At 33.3% G+C, this 13,587-nt stretch overlaps 1 protein-coding gene across 2 annotated transcripts in view; it reads left to right on the forward strand.

The window, feature by feature from the left end:
• The window catches only part of LOC130442934 (thrombospondin type-1 domain-containing protein 4), a 258,268-nt gene that overhangs the window by 78,851 nt on the left and 165,830 nt on the right, over window positions 1-13,587 (forward strand). For both annotated transcript variants that reach the window (XM_056777343.1, XM_056777344.1), the window contains exon 3: window positions 9,183-9,337. In XM_056777343.1, coding sequence (XP_056633321.1) covers window positions 9,183-9,337 — 155 coding nt within the window. The remainder of the gene's footprint in view (window positions 1-9,182; window positions 9,338-13,587) is intronic.

Raw genomic sequence — 13,587 nt, forward strand, 5'->3', positions numbered from 1 at the left:
CCATTAACTTGAAAATTTACAAAAATTAAGTTCTTTCCAACACTTAACTTCAAAATTAGGAAAAAAAAAAGTTCCTCGAAACCCTTAACTTGAAAATTTCGAAAAATAAAGTTCTTCCCAACAATTAACTTGAAAATTTCGAAAAAATAAAGTTCCTCGAAACCCTTAACTTGAAAATTTCTAAAAATAAAGTTCTTCCCAACACTTAACTTGAAAATTTCGAAAAAATAAAGTTCCTCGAAACCCTTAACTTGAAAATTTCGAAAAATAAAGTTCTTCGTAACACTTAACTTGAAAATTTCGGAAAAATTAAGTTCCTCGAAACCATTAACTTGAAAATTTACAAAAATTAAGTTCTTTCCAACACTTAACTTTAAAATTAGGAAAAAAGAAAGTTCCTCGAAACCCTTAACTTGAAAATTTCGAAAAATAAAGTTCTTCCCAACACTTAACTTGAAAATTTCGAAAAAATAAAGTTCCTCGAAACCATTAACTTGAAAATTTCTAAAAATAAAGTTCTTCCTAACACTTAACTTGAAAATTTCGAAAAATAAAGTTCTTCGTAACACTTAACTTGAAAATTTCAAAAAATAAAGTTCTTCCCAACACTTAACTTGAAAATTTCAAAAAATAAAGTTCTTCCCAACACTTAACTTGAAAATTTCAAAAAATAAAGTTCTTCGCAACACTTAACTTGAAAATTTCGGAAAAATTAAGTTCCTCGAAACCATTAACTTGAAAATTTACAAAAATTAAGTTCTTTCCAACACTTAACTTCAAAATTAGGAAAAAAAAAAGTTCCTCGAAACCCTTAACTTGAAAATTTCGAAAAATAAAGTTCTTCCCAACAATTAACTTGAAAATTTCGAAAAAATAAAGTTCCTCGAAACCCTTAACTTGAAAATTTCTAAAAATAAAGTTCTTCCCAACACTTAACTTGAAAATTTCGAAAAAATAAAATTCCTCGAAACCCTTAACTTGAAAATTTCGAAAAATAAAGTTCTTCGTAACACTTAACTTGAAAATTTCGGAAAAATTAAGTTCCTCGAAACCATTAACTTGAAAATTTACAAAAATTAAGTTCTTTCCAACACTTAACTTTAAAATTAGGAAAAAAGAAAGTTCCTCGAAACCCTTAACTTGAAAATTTCGAAAAATAAAGTTCTTCCCAACACTTAACTTGAAAATTTCGAAAAAATAAAGTTCCTCGAAACCATTAACTTGAAAATTTCTAAAAATAAAGTTCTTCCTAACACTTAACTTGAAAATTTCGAAAAATAAAGTTCTTCGTAACACTTAACTTGAAAATTTCAAAAAAATAAAGTTCCTCGAAACCCTTAACTTGAAAATTTCGAAAAATAAAGTTCTTCGTAACACTTAACTTGAAAATTTCGGAAAAATTAAGTTCCTCGAAACCATTAACTTGAAAATTTACAAAAATTAAGTTCTTTCCAACACTTAACTTCAAAATTAGGAAAAAAGAAAGTTCCTCGAAACCCTTAACTTGAAAATTTCGAAAAATAAAGTTCTTCCCAACACTTAACTTGAAAATTTCGAAAAAATAAAGTTCCTCGAAACCATTAACTTGAAAATTTCTAAAAATAAAGTTCTTCCTAACACTTAACTTGAAAATTTCGAAAAATAAAGTTCTTCGTAACACTTAACTTGAAAATTTCAAAAAATAAAGTTCTTCCCAACACTTAACTTGAAAATTTCAAAAAATAAAGTTCTTCCCAACACTTAACTTGAAAATTTCAAAAAATAAAGTTCTTCGCAACACTTAACTTGAAAATTTCGGAAAAATTAAGTTCCTCGAAACCATTAACTTGAAAATTTACAAAAATTAAGTTCTTTCCAACACTTAACTTCAAAATTAGGAAAAAAAAAAGTTCCTCGAAACCCTTAACTTGAAAATTTCGAAAAATAAAGTTCTTCCCAACAATTAACTTGAAAATTTCGAAAAAATAAAGTTCCTCGAAACCCTTAACTTGAAAATTTCTAAAAATAAAGTTCTTCCCAACACTTAACTTGAAAATTTCGAAAAAATAAAGTTCCTCGAAACACTTAACTTGAAAATTTCGAAAAATAAAGTTCTTCGTAACACTTAACTTGAAAATTTCGGAAAAATTAAGTTCCTCGAAACCATTAACTTGAAAATTTACAAAAATTAATTTCTTTCCAACACTTAACTTCAAAATTAGGAAAAAAAAAGTTCCTCGAAACCCTTAACTTGAAAATTTCGAAAAATAAAGTTCTTCCCAACACTTAACTTGAAAATTTCGAAAAAATAAAGTTCTTCGTAACACTTAACTTGAAAATTTCGAAAAAATAAAGTTCCTCGAAACCCTTAACTTGAAAATTTCGAAAAATAAAGTTCTTCGTAACACTTAACTTGAAAATTTCGGAAAAATTAAGTTCCTCGAAACCATTAACTTGAAAATTTACAAAAATTAAGTTCTTTCCAACACTTAACTTTAAAATTAGGAAAAAAGAAAGTTCCTCGAAACCCTTAACTTGAAAATTTCGAAAAATAAAGTTCTTCCCAACACTTAACTTGAAAATTTCGAAAAAATAAAGTTCCTCGAAACCATTAACTTGAAAATTTCTAAAAATAAAGTTCTTCCTAACACTTAACTTGAAAATTTCGAAAAATAAAGTTCTTCGTAACACTTAACTTGAAAATTTCAAAAAATAAAGTTCTTCCCAACACTTAACTTGAAAATTTCAAAAAATAAAGTTCTTCCCAACACTTAACTTGAAAATTTCAAAAAATAAAGTTCTTCGCAACACTTAACTTGAAAATTTCGGAAAAATTAAGTTCCTCGAAACCATTAACTTGAAAATTTACAAAAATTAAGTTCTTTCCAACACTTAACTTCAAAATTAGGAAAAAAAAAGTTCCTCGAAACCCTTAACTTGAAAATTTCGAAAAATAAAGTTCTTCCCAACAATTAACTTGAAAATTTCGAAAAAATAAAGTTCCTCGAAACCCTTAACTTGAAAATTTCTAAAAATAAAGTTCTTCCCAACACTTAACTTGAAAATTTCGAAAAAATAAAGTTCCTCGAAACCCTTAACTTGAAAATTTCGAAAAATAAAGTTCTTCGTAACACTTAACTTGAAAATTTCGGAAAAATTAAGTTCCTCGAAACCATTAACTTGAAAATTTACAAAAATTAATTTCTTTCCAACACTTAACTTTAAAATTAGGAAAAAAAAAAGTTCCTCGAAACCCTTAACTTGAAAATTTCGAAAAATAAAGTTCTTCCCAACACTTAACTTGAAAATTTCGAAAAAATAAAGTTCCTCGAAACCCTTAACTTGAAAATTTCTAAAAATAAAGTTCTTCCCAACACTTAACTTGAAAATTTCGAAAAATAAAGTTCTTCGTAACACTTAACTTGAAAATTTCGAAAAAATAAAGTTCCTCGAAACCCTTAACTTGAAAATTTCAAAAAATAAAGTTCTTCTCAACACTTAACTGGAAAATTTCGAAAAAATTAAGTTCTTCGCAAGCCTTCAACTAAAAAATATCAAATTTGGTTCACTCTATAAGTCTTTTAAGGGCATTAGGCAACTTACCTCACCTCACCTACAACCCCCTGTTATTGTAATTAGGAAACTTAGCTTACATAGGGTGTTCCATTTAAAAAAGATGTAACTTTGATATAGCACAGATTTAAAAATAATTTCAAAAAGTGAAGACTGATGACGGCCATGATCCCTCAAACTTTCAAATTAATATCTGAAAGGACAAAACTTCATCACACTAATCAATCACCCTCTATAGTGCTGATATTTTCATATTGAGGACATACAATTTCTAGACAACCCCCGTAGTTTATTAAAATTGATTCATATACAATAATATGTTAATATAAATACGGAAGCTCAAAATGACATCTTTATAAATTACCAGGAAAAACCACCAAAGATAAATGGGCGAGTTCCATTGTAATTGGAACACAATATATATTGACCCATTCATCTTGTGCCAGTGATGTTTGGAGTCGGTTTGATAATTAGGAGATTTGTGGGTGTTTGTACATACAAAAACATATTTTCTATTGAAAGAAATAGAAAGATTTATGGCTTCTATTATAGATTCTCAAGGACTACGACTTGAATTATCTTGTGGAAACAATTCAAACAGCAAGACATGCACTCGCCGACTCTGGTTTTGACGCAATAGTCTTGAGTCGAGTAGATAACCATCTAAAAGCTTCCGAAGAAAGGCGAGAGGAGAACCTCTGAAGAAGGAGAAGCAGCTAGAGCAAAATGGACAGCAACGAATGAGGATTTCAACAAAATGGTAATTCCGTCCTTAATAAGCAAGTGACCAGTTGTAAATCATGGACAGCTGTAAAGAGGGACCAATCGGATTAGATCCGAAGAAGACTGCAAAGGGTTTATCCAAGTCAGCGAAAACACACACGCCCATTAAGACGTCCAGACAACCAGGAAGACAACAATGTATAGCCTGGTACTGGATAACTCTTAACAGAAAAATCAGACCTCCCAGGATGTACCATAGAAGTCAGGGTAGAGGAAGAAATCTTCGCACACATCCGCTAATCTCTCCGGACGTGGATGCTTGAAAGGATGGGTTTGCAGGAGTTTGTCTGATCTCATTTCTTCGTTCAAGAATGTAGAATATCACCAACTTGAATCATCGAAGCAAAATACTTGATTATATTGGTCTAGAGCTATGATTGACGTATAAGGACCACACTAGGAAGTTATTCAAGTTCGTATAAGGATCACATCGACTGTCTAGTAGATAAAACAAAAAAAGGCGAAACGACATCTTGTAGGATGAAGATTATATAGAAGATGATACAACTTAACACCAAGATCCACCTCATCAATGCAATCTTTATCTGTATCATGCTGGATACGTCGATAGCATGAAGAAACGCTGTAAGAGTTATCGTAATGAACTCCGGAGCCAGAAGTAGAACAACCAAGTACATTAGGATCTAGTAGATCTACAGAAAGATGAGGAAAAGACATTGTCTTCTTCAAGAGTTGGTTATCTCCATGACAATTTGGTTGAATTGGTATCCGTCTTCTGCCTTCAACCTTTCCCTGAATGACATAAATCCTTAAACCTCCCAATATTGTCACCATCTGCAGACTTTTAAGCCTTCTTTCTATCCTAAGTAAACAAGGGAAATATCGAGGCAATATCGTTTGACAATCATTTTTGTCCGGCTATTATCAGTAGGTGTCTTCATATCAGGTAGTTGGCATTGAATTACATTTGTTGTCCAAACTGGATCATTTTCTTTATGGTCTTCTTCAGTTGGAGTCATATCCAGCCTCTAGCATCATAATGAGTATTTATGACTTGAGCTGTCAATATTTTTCATGGAAAACACACAATTTTGGCTTGAAGCAATGTACTTATGATTGCCACAAAGTGAATTTAACTGTTCTTGGCCTCACACCAGGTTAAGGAAATAGAGCTGTTTCTCTGTACCTCCAATCCCCCAACTATTTTATCACCAATCTAAGTTCAATAACTTGTTTTTTCATTTCTTTATGAGTATTTCAGTCATTTCTTCTTCTAGTTTCTTAGTCTTCTTCTTCTTTTTCTTCTTTTTTGTCCGATTCATAATATTAACTTGTCACTTGTGGACTAGTTACTTAAATAACTATTTTATCACCAGTCTAAGTTCAATAACTTGTTTTTTCATTTCTTTATGAGCATTTCAGTCATTTCTTCTTCTAGTTTCTTAGTCTTCTTCTTCTTTTTCTTCTTTTTTGTCCGATTCATAATATTAACTTGTCACTTGTGGACTAGTTACTTAAATAACTATTTTATCACCAATCTAAGTTCAATAACTTGTTTTTTCATTTCTTTATGAGTATTTCAGTCATTTCTTCTTCTAGTTTTTTAGTCTTCTTCTTCTTCTTCTTCTTGTTTTTTGTCCGATTCATGATATTAACTTGTCACTTGTGGACTAGTTACTTAAATAACTATTTTATCACCAATCTAAGTTCAATAACTTGTTTTTTCATTTCTTTATGAGTATTTCAGTCATTTCTTCTTCTAGTTTCTTAGTCTTCTTCTTCTTTTTCTTCTTTTTTGTCCGATTCATAATATTAACTTGTCACTTGTGGACTAGTTACTTAAATAACTATTTTATCACCAGTCTAAGTTCAATAACTTGTTTTTTCATTTATTTATGAGTATTTCAGTCATTTCTTCTTCTAGTTTCTTAGTCTTCTTCTTCTTTTTCTTCTTTTTTGTCCGATTCATAATATTAACTTGTCACTTGTGGACTAGTTACTTAAATAACTATTTTATCACCAATCTAAGTTCAATAACTTGTTTTTTCATTTATTTATGAGTATTTCAGTCATTTCTTCTTCTAGTTTCTTAGTCTTCTTCTTCTTTTTCTTCTTTTTTGTCCGATTCATGATATTAACTTGTCACTTGTGGACTAGTTACTTAAATAACTATTTTATCACCAATCTAAGTTCAATAACTTGTTTTTTCATTTATTTATGAGTATTTCAGTCATTTCTTCTTCTAGTTTCTCAGTCTTCTTCTTCTTTTTCTTCTTTTTTGTCCGATTCATGATATTAACTTGTCACTTGTGGACTAGTTACTTAAATAACTATTTTATCACCAATCTAAGTTCAATAACTTGTTTTTTCATTTCTTTATGAGTATTTCAGTCATTTCTTCTTCTAGTTTCTTAGTCTTCTTCTTCTTTTTCTTCTTTTTTGTCCGATTCATAATATTAACTTGTCACTTGTGGACTAGTTACTTAAATAACTATTTTATCACCAGTCTAAGTTCAATAACTTGTTTTTTCATTTATTTATGAGTATTTCAGTCATTTCTTCTTCTAGTTTCTTAGTCTTCTTCTTCTTTTTCTTCTTTTTTGTCCGATTCATGATATTAACTTGTCACTTGTGGACTAGTTACTTAAATAACTATTTTATCACCAGTCTAAGTTCAATAACTTGTTTTTTCATTTATTTATGAGCATTTCAGTCATTTCTTCTTCTAGTTTCTTAGTCTTCTTCTTCTTTTTCTTCTTTTTTGTCCGATTCATAATATTAACTTGTCACTTGTGGACTAGTTACTTAAATAACTATTTTATCACCAATCTAAGTTCAATAACTTGTTTTTTCATTTCTTTATGAGTATTTCAGTCATTTCTTCTTCTAGTTTTTTAGTCTTCTTCTTCTTGTTTTTTGTCCGATTCATGATATTAACTTGTCACTTGTGGACTAGTTACTTAAATAACTATTTTATCACCAATCTAAGTTCAATAACTTGTTTTTTCATTTCTTTATGAGCATTTCAGTCATTTCTTCTTCTAGTTTCTTAGTCTTCTTCTTCTTTTTCTTCTTTTTTGTCCGATTCATGATATTAACTTGTCACTTGTGGACTAGTTACTTAAATAACTATTTTATCACCAGTCTAAGTTCAATAACTTGTTTTTTCATTTCTTTATGAGCATTTCAGTCATTTCTTCTTCTAGTTTCTTAGTCTTCTTCTTCTTTTTCTTCTTTTTTGTCCGATTCATAATATTAACTTGTCACTTGTGGACTAGTTACTTAAATAACTATTTTATCACCAATCTAAGTTCAATAACTTGTTTTTTCATTTCTTTATGAGTATTTCAGTCATTTCTTCTTCTAGTTTTTTAGTCTTCTTCTTCTTCTTCTTCTTGTTTTTTGTCCGATTCATGATATTAACTTGTCACTTGTGGACTAGTTACTTAAATAACTATTTTATCACCAATCTAAGTTCAATAACTTGTTTTTTCATTTATTTATGAGTATTTCAGTCATTTCTTCTTCTAGTTTCTTAGTCTTCTTCTTCTTTTTCTTCTTTTTTGTCCGATTCATGATATTAACTTGTCACTTGTGGACTAGTTACTTAAATAACTATTTTATCACCAATCTAAGTTCAATAACTTGTTTTTTCATTTATTTATGAGTATTTCAGTCATTTCTTCTTCTAGTTTCTCAGTCTTCTTCTTCTTTTTCTTCTTTTTTGTCCGATTCATGATATTAACTTGTCACTTGTGGACTAGTTACTTAAATAACTATTTTATCGCCAGTCTAAGTTCAATAACTTGTTTTTTCATTTCTTTATGAGTATTTCAGTCATTTCTTCTTCTCGTATCTTAGTCTTCTTCTTCTTTTTCTTCTTTTTTGTCCGATTCATAATATCAACTTGTTACTTGTGGACTAGTTACTTAAATAACTATTTTATCGCCAGTCTAAGTTCAATAACTTGTTTTTTCATTTATTTATGAGTATTTCAGTCATTTCTACTTCTTTTTCAACATCCGCATGCTTAAACGAATTCCAAAACGATCCAACATATCAAAACTTTCATTTTTAAAGAATCACGTCAATCATACAACTATTCCACTATTTATATTCATTGTAAATTTCTCGACAATGTCTACAAACTGTCTCATTTTTGAGAAAAAAAAAAACACGAGCAGTCGTAAAGATTCTTTATAGCTCGTCAATGTCGTTTCGACGCGACTGGTTGAAATATTCAATCCATCTACATGGGATACGGTATTTCACAGCCTGTTTTACGTAGTGAACATAATTGAATAGTTGTTAAATGATATGTCATAAATAATCGGGCAGCACGTGTAATGATTCCAAGGTTTTATTCTTGGTTGAATTTCGAGATATAATACGTTAATCTCGAGATATCCAAAATCACCAATGTATTAACTACTCGGCCGTAAATTTAAGAAACTTTGTTTCAACAAAATTAGTTAAATTTTCGAAATTGATATTTGATTGTTTCAAATCATTTACAGACAAACATTTAAGTTATAAAACTGATATTTCGATGTTTACGCGGTCCTTGCAAATTTCCCTGGACTTCCTTAGCGTATTGAGAAGTTTAAAATCGTATTTTATAAACAGAGCTTTTGACCACTCCAAACCCTTTTCCACTGTTCTGTACAGCTTATTGTTAAAACACTAATGGAAGTCTGAAAACTTGTATTATGAAGGAATAATACGTAAAACCACCGTATTCCGGATAAGTAATCGGGTTTTATTACTCTCTCGTCCACAAAAATGGACTGTAACTTAGTTTTTTTATCCCTGCAACCCCATATAAAGTTTTGCTTCCAAAAATAACCAATAAAGGAATAAATCATATTTTTTGTTGTTTGTTTAAGGTGCACCAAATGTACAAAGACCAAATACTAAAGAAAATACCAAAGATATTAGGCGAGTGGTCAGAATGGTCACCATGGTCTCCATGTTCGAGAAGTTGCGGCGGTGGTATCACTCAACAAACTAGGCACTGTGTACATAGATCTGCAGACTCGAGGTATATAATCATTCTTTAAATAAATTGAAACGTAGTCATTACCAGTTAGTTTATGTACTTTTTGTTGTGGGACCGTGGTTATCAAACACTCTTTTTGACACATACTTTCTAATAACTATGTATTCATCTTCAGGGATTGACTGACTGAAGATATGGATATGAAGTTTATTGATTTTGGTTGCTATTAAGTTTTTTTTCAATTGAAATCCAACCAAAGGTTAAATTTTGATAGATTTTGTGGTCAACTAAGATTATTTAAATCAGTTTAGTTATCAGCACAATTATCATTTTTAACAATATAAGTTGTTTCTAAAACTAGACGTTTTTTGTGGTTTAAAACAGATTTATAATCCATAGAATGACCTTCATAGAAAACGTGCTGGGCAATCGAGCATCTGTCAGGGTATAATTTGCTGTCACTTTTGGAAGAGGTGATCAGATTGATGAGTGACCTCTCAAACTGACTAATATATCTTTTATCACAACATTTGAACCTATTTCGTCGATTTTGGACTTGAATGAGTTGATAAAATGAAAAAATCAGAACTATGGATGTTTATTCTATATATTTCACGTTTGTTTATATTACCATGAGCCGATAATCATTACTGAGCAATTTTATAAAAAATTACAACTATTTCCTGAATTTCCGAAAAAAAAAATGATCAAAATTAGTTTATAATTGACGCGGTAAATTATTTTGAAAATAGAATCTGAAATAGACGTAAAAAAATTGTAATATTTCAGACAGATCCTGATGATTTTTTTTTTAATTATCATTAATAGTTTTCCATTGAGTCAAATGACGAAATTTTCATTTAAAGTCGATTTTTTTTGAGGTTTTCCGGCCTGCAACTACAGCGCTCATAGTTTAGTCCTCAAAAACCTAGAAAAAATTTTTTTCATCAGAGTTTTCCGGCCAGCAAAACCTTTCGCTGTACTTTCAAATATATTTTTTGTAACTAGCTCTGTGTCTAAGAGTTTCAGTTGACAGCGGTGACTGTTACCAATAAAAAAAAACATTTATAACACAAAAATTCGTTCAATAACATCCCAGCCTCGTGTCCATTAAGTTTCATTCTAAATAATTGCTTTAAAAATTCTCTATTCAAATCAAATGATGCGTCGTTCCGAGTACAGTCATAAACCAAACAATAAAATAAATTGCCTTTAAAATTTTTGTACCAATATAGATGGTGATATCAATTTTATGTTTTCCGACAGCTCGAGTCAGTCAACGAATGCATTTTAAAAAAACAATCGATACAAATTACCATTATACGTTTTTTATTGAGAGCTAATTAAAGACTCATAACAACCCGTAGCGGTTTCCCTTGTGTTCGTAATCTGATTTTTCCATACAAAAATAACGAGGCCTGTCGATAAAATATAGTCCGCAACGATCATTTACAATGAAAAAATGTTTATCAGCATTTAACATCTCATTGAGGTGCTGAATCGATCTTCCACTTCAACAATACTTCGTTCGAAAACGATGGACGGTCACACCATCATTATGGACGTCTGTACTTGCATCTGGACTCACCTTGCACAAACCCAAGCAGGAATACAGGTCTTGCTGATATCAAAGAACATCTCATTGAGGTCCTGAATCGACGCTCTTCCATCCACTTTCACAATACTTCGTTCGGAAACGATGGACGGTCACACCATCTTCATAGACGTCTGTACTTGCATCTGGACTCACCTTGCACAAACCCAAGCAGGAATACAGGTCTTGCTGACATCAAAGAACATCTCATTGAGGTCCTGAATCGACGCTCTTCGATCCACTTTCACAATACTTCGTTCGGAAACGATGGTCGGCCAGACCATCATCATGGACGTCTGTACTTGCATCTGGACTCACTTTGCACAAACCTAAGCAGGAATACAGGTCTTGCTGACATCAAAGAACATCTCATTGAGGTCCTGAATCGACGCTCTTCCATCCACTTTCACAATACTTCGTTCGGAAACGATGGACGGTCACACCATCTTCATGGACGTCTGTACTTGCATCTGGACTCAACTTGCACAAACCTAAGCAGGAATACAGGTCTTGCTGACATCAAAGAACATCTCATTGAGGTCCTGAATCGACGCTCTTCCATCCACTTCCACAATACTTCGTTCGGAAACGATGGACGGTCACACCATCTTCATAGACTTCTGTACTTGCATCTGGACTCACTTTGCACAAACCTAAGCAGGAATACAGGTCTTGCTGACATCAAAGAACATCTCATTGAGGTCCTGAATCGACGCTCTTCGATCCACTTTCACAATACTTCGTTCGGAAACGATGGTCGGCCAGACCATCATCATGGACGTCTGTACTTGCATCTGGACTCACTTTGCACAAACCTAAGCAGGAATACAGGTCTTGCTGACATCAAAGAACATCTCATTGAGGTCCTGAATCGACGCTCTTCGATCCACTTTCACAATACTTCGTTCGGAAACGATGGTCGGCCAGACCATCATCATGGACGTCTGTACTTGCATCTGGACTCACTTTGCACAAACCTAAGCAGGAATACAGGTCTTGCTGACATCAAAGAACATCTCATTGAGGTCCTGAGTCGACGCTCTTCGATCCACTTTCACAATACTTCGTTCGGAAACGATGGACGGTCACACCATCTTCATAGACGTCTGTACTTGCATCTGGACTCACTTTGCACAAACCTAAGCAGGAATACAGGTCTTGCTGACATCAAAGAACATCTCATTGAGGTCCTGAATCGACGCTCTTCCATCCACTTTCACAATACTTCGTTCGGAAACGATGGACGGTCACACCATCATCATGGACGTCTGTACTTGCATCTGGACTCACCTTGCACAAACCTAAGCAGGAATACAGGTCTTGCTGACATCAAAGAACATCTCATTGAGGTCCTGAATCGACGCTCTTCCATCCACTTTCACAATACTTCGTTCGGAAACGATGGACGGTCACACCATCTTCATAGACGTCTGTACTTGCATCTGGACTCACCTTGCACAAACCTAAGCAGGAATACAGGTCTTGCTGATATCAAAGAACATCTCATTGAGGTCCTGAGTCGACGCTCTTCGATCCACTTCCACAATACTTCGGTCGGAAACGATGGTCGGCCAGACCATCATCATGGACGTCTGTACTTGCATCTGGACTCACTTTGCACAAACCTAAGCAGGAATACAGGTCTTGCTGATATCAAAGAACATCTCATTGAGGTCCTGAATCGACGCTCTTCGATCCACTTTCACAATACTTCGTTCGGAAACGATGGACGGTCACACCATCTTCATGGACGTCTGTACTTGCATCTGGACTCAACTTGCACAAACCTAAGCAGGAATACAGGTCTTGCTGACATCAAAGAACATCTCATTGAGGTCCTGAATCGACGCTCTTCCATCCACTTCCACAATACTTCGTTCGGAAACGATGGTCGGCCAGACCATCATCATGGACGTCTGTACTTGCATCTGGACTCACTTTGCACAAACCTAAGCAGGAATACAGGTCTTGCTGATATCAAAGAACATCTCATTGAGGTCCTGAGTCGACGCTCTTCGATCCACTTCCACAATACTTCGTTCGGAAACGATGGTCGGCCAGACCATCATCATGGACGTCTGTACTTGCATCTGGACTCACTTTGCACAAACCTAAGCAGGAATACAGGTCTTGCTGATATCAAAGAACATCTCATTGAGGTCCTGAATCGACGCTCTTCCATCCACTTTCACAATACTTCGTTCGGAAACGATGGACGGTCACACCATCTTCATGGACGTCTGTACTTGCATCTGGACTCAACTTGCACAAACCTAAGCAGGAATACAGGTATTGCTGACATCAAAGAACATTCTCATTGAGGTCCTGAATCGACGCTCTTCCATCCACTTTCACAATACTTCGTTCGGAAACGATGGACGGTCACACCATCTTCATGGACGTCTGTACTTGCATCTGGACTCAACTTGCACAAACCTAAGCAGGAATACAGGTCTTGCTGACATCAAAGAACATCTCATTGAGGTCCTGAATCGACGCTCTTCCATCCACTTTCACAATACTTCGTTCGGAAACGATGGACGGTCACACCATCTTCATGGACGTCTGTACTTGCATCTGGACTCACTTTGCACAAACCTAAGCAGGAATACAGGTCTTGCTGACATCAAAGAACATCTCATTGAGGTCCTGAATCGACGCTCTTCCATCCACTTTCACAATACTTCGTTCGGAAACG

The sequence above is a fragment of the Diorhabda sublineata genome, chromosome 4 (genome assembly GCF_026230105.1).
Source record: "Diorhabda sublineata isolate icDioSubl1.1 chromosome 4, icDioSubl1.1, whole genome shotgun sequence".
Taxonomy (NCBI): Eukaryota; Metazoa; Arthropoda; class Insecta; order Coleoptera; family Chrysomelidae; genus Diorhabda; species Diorhabda sublineata.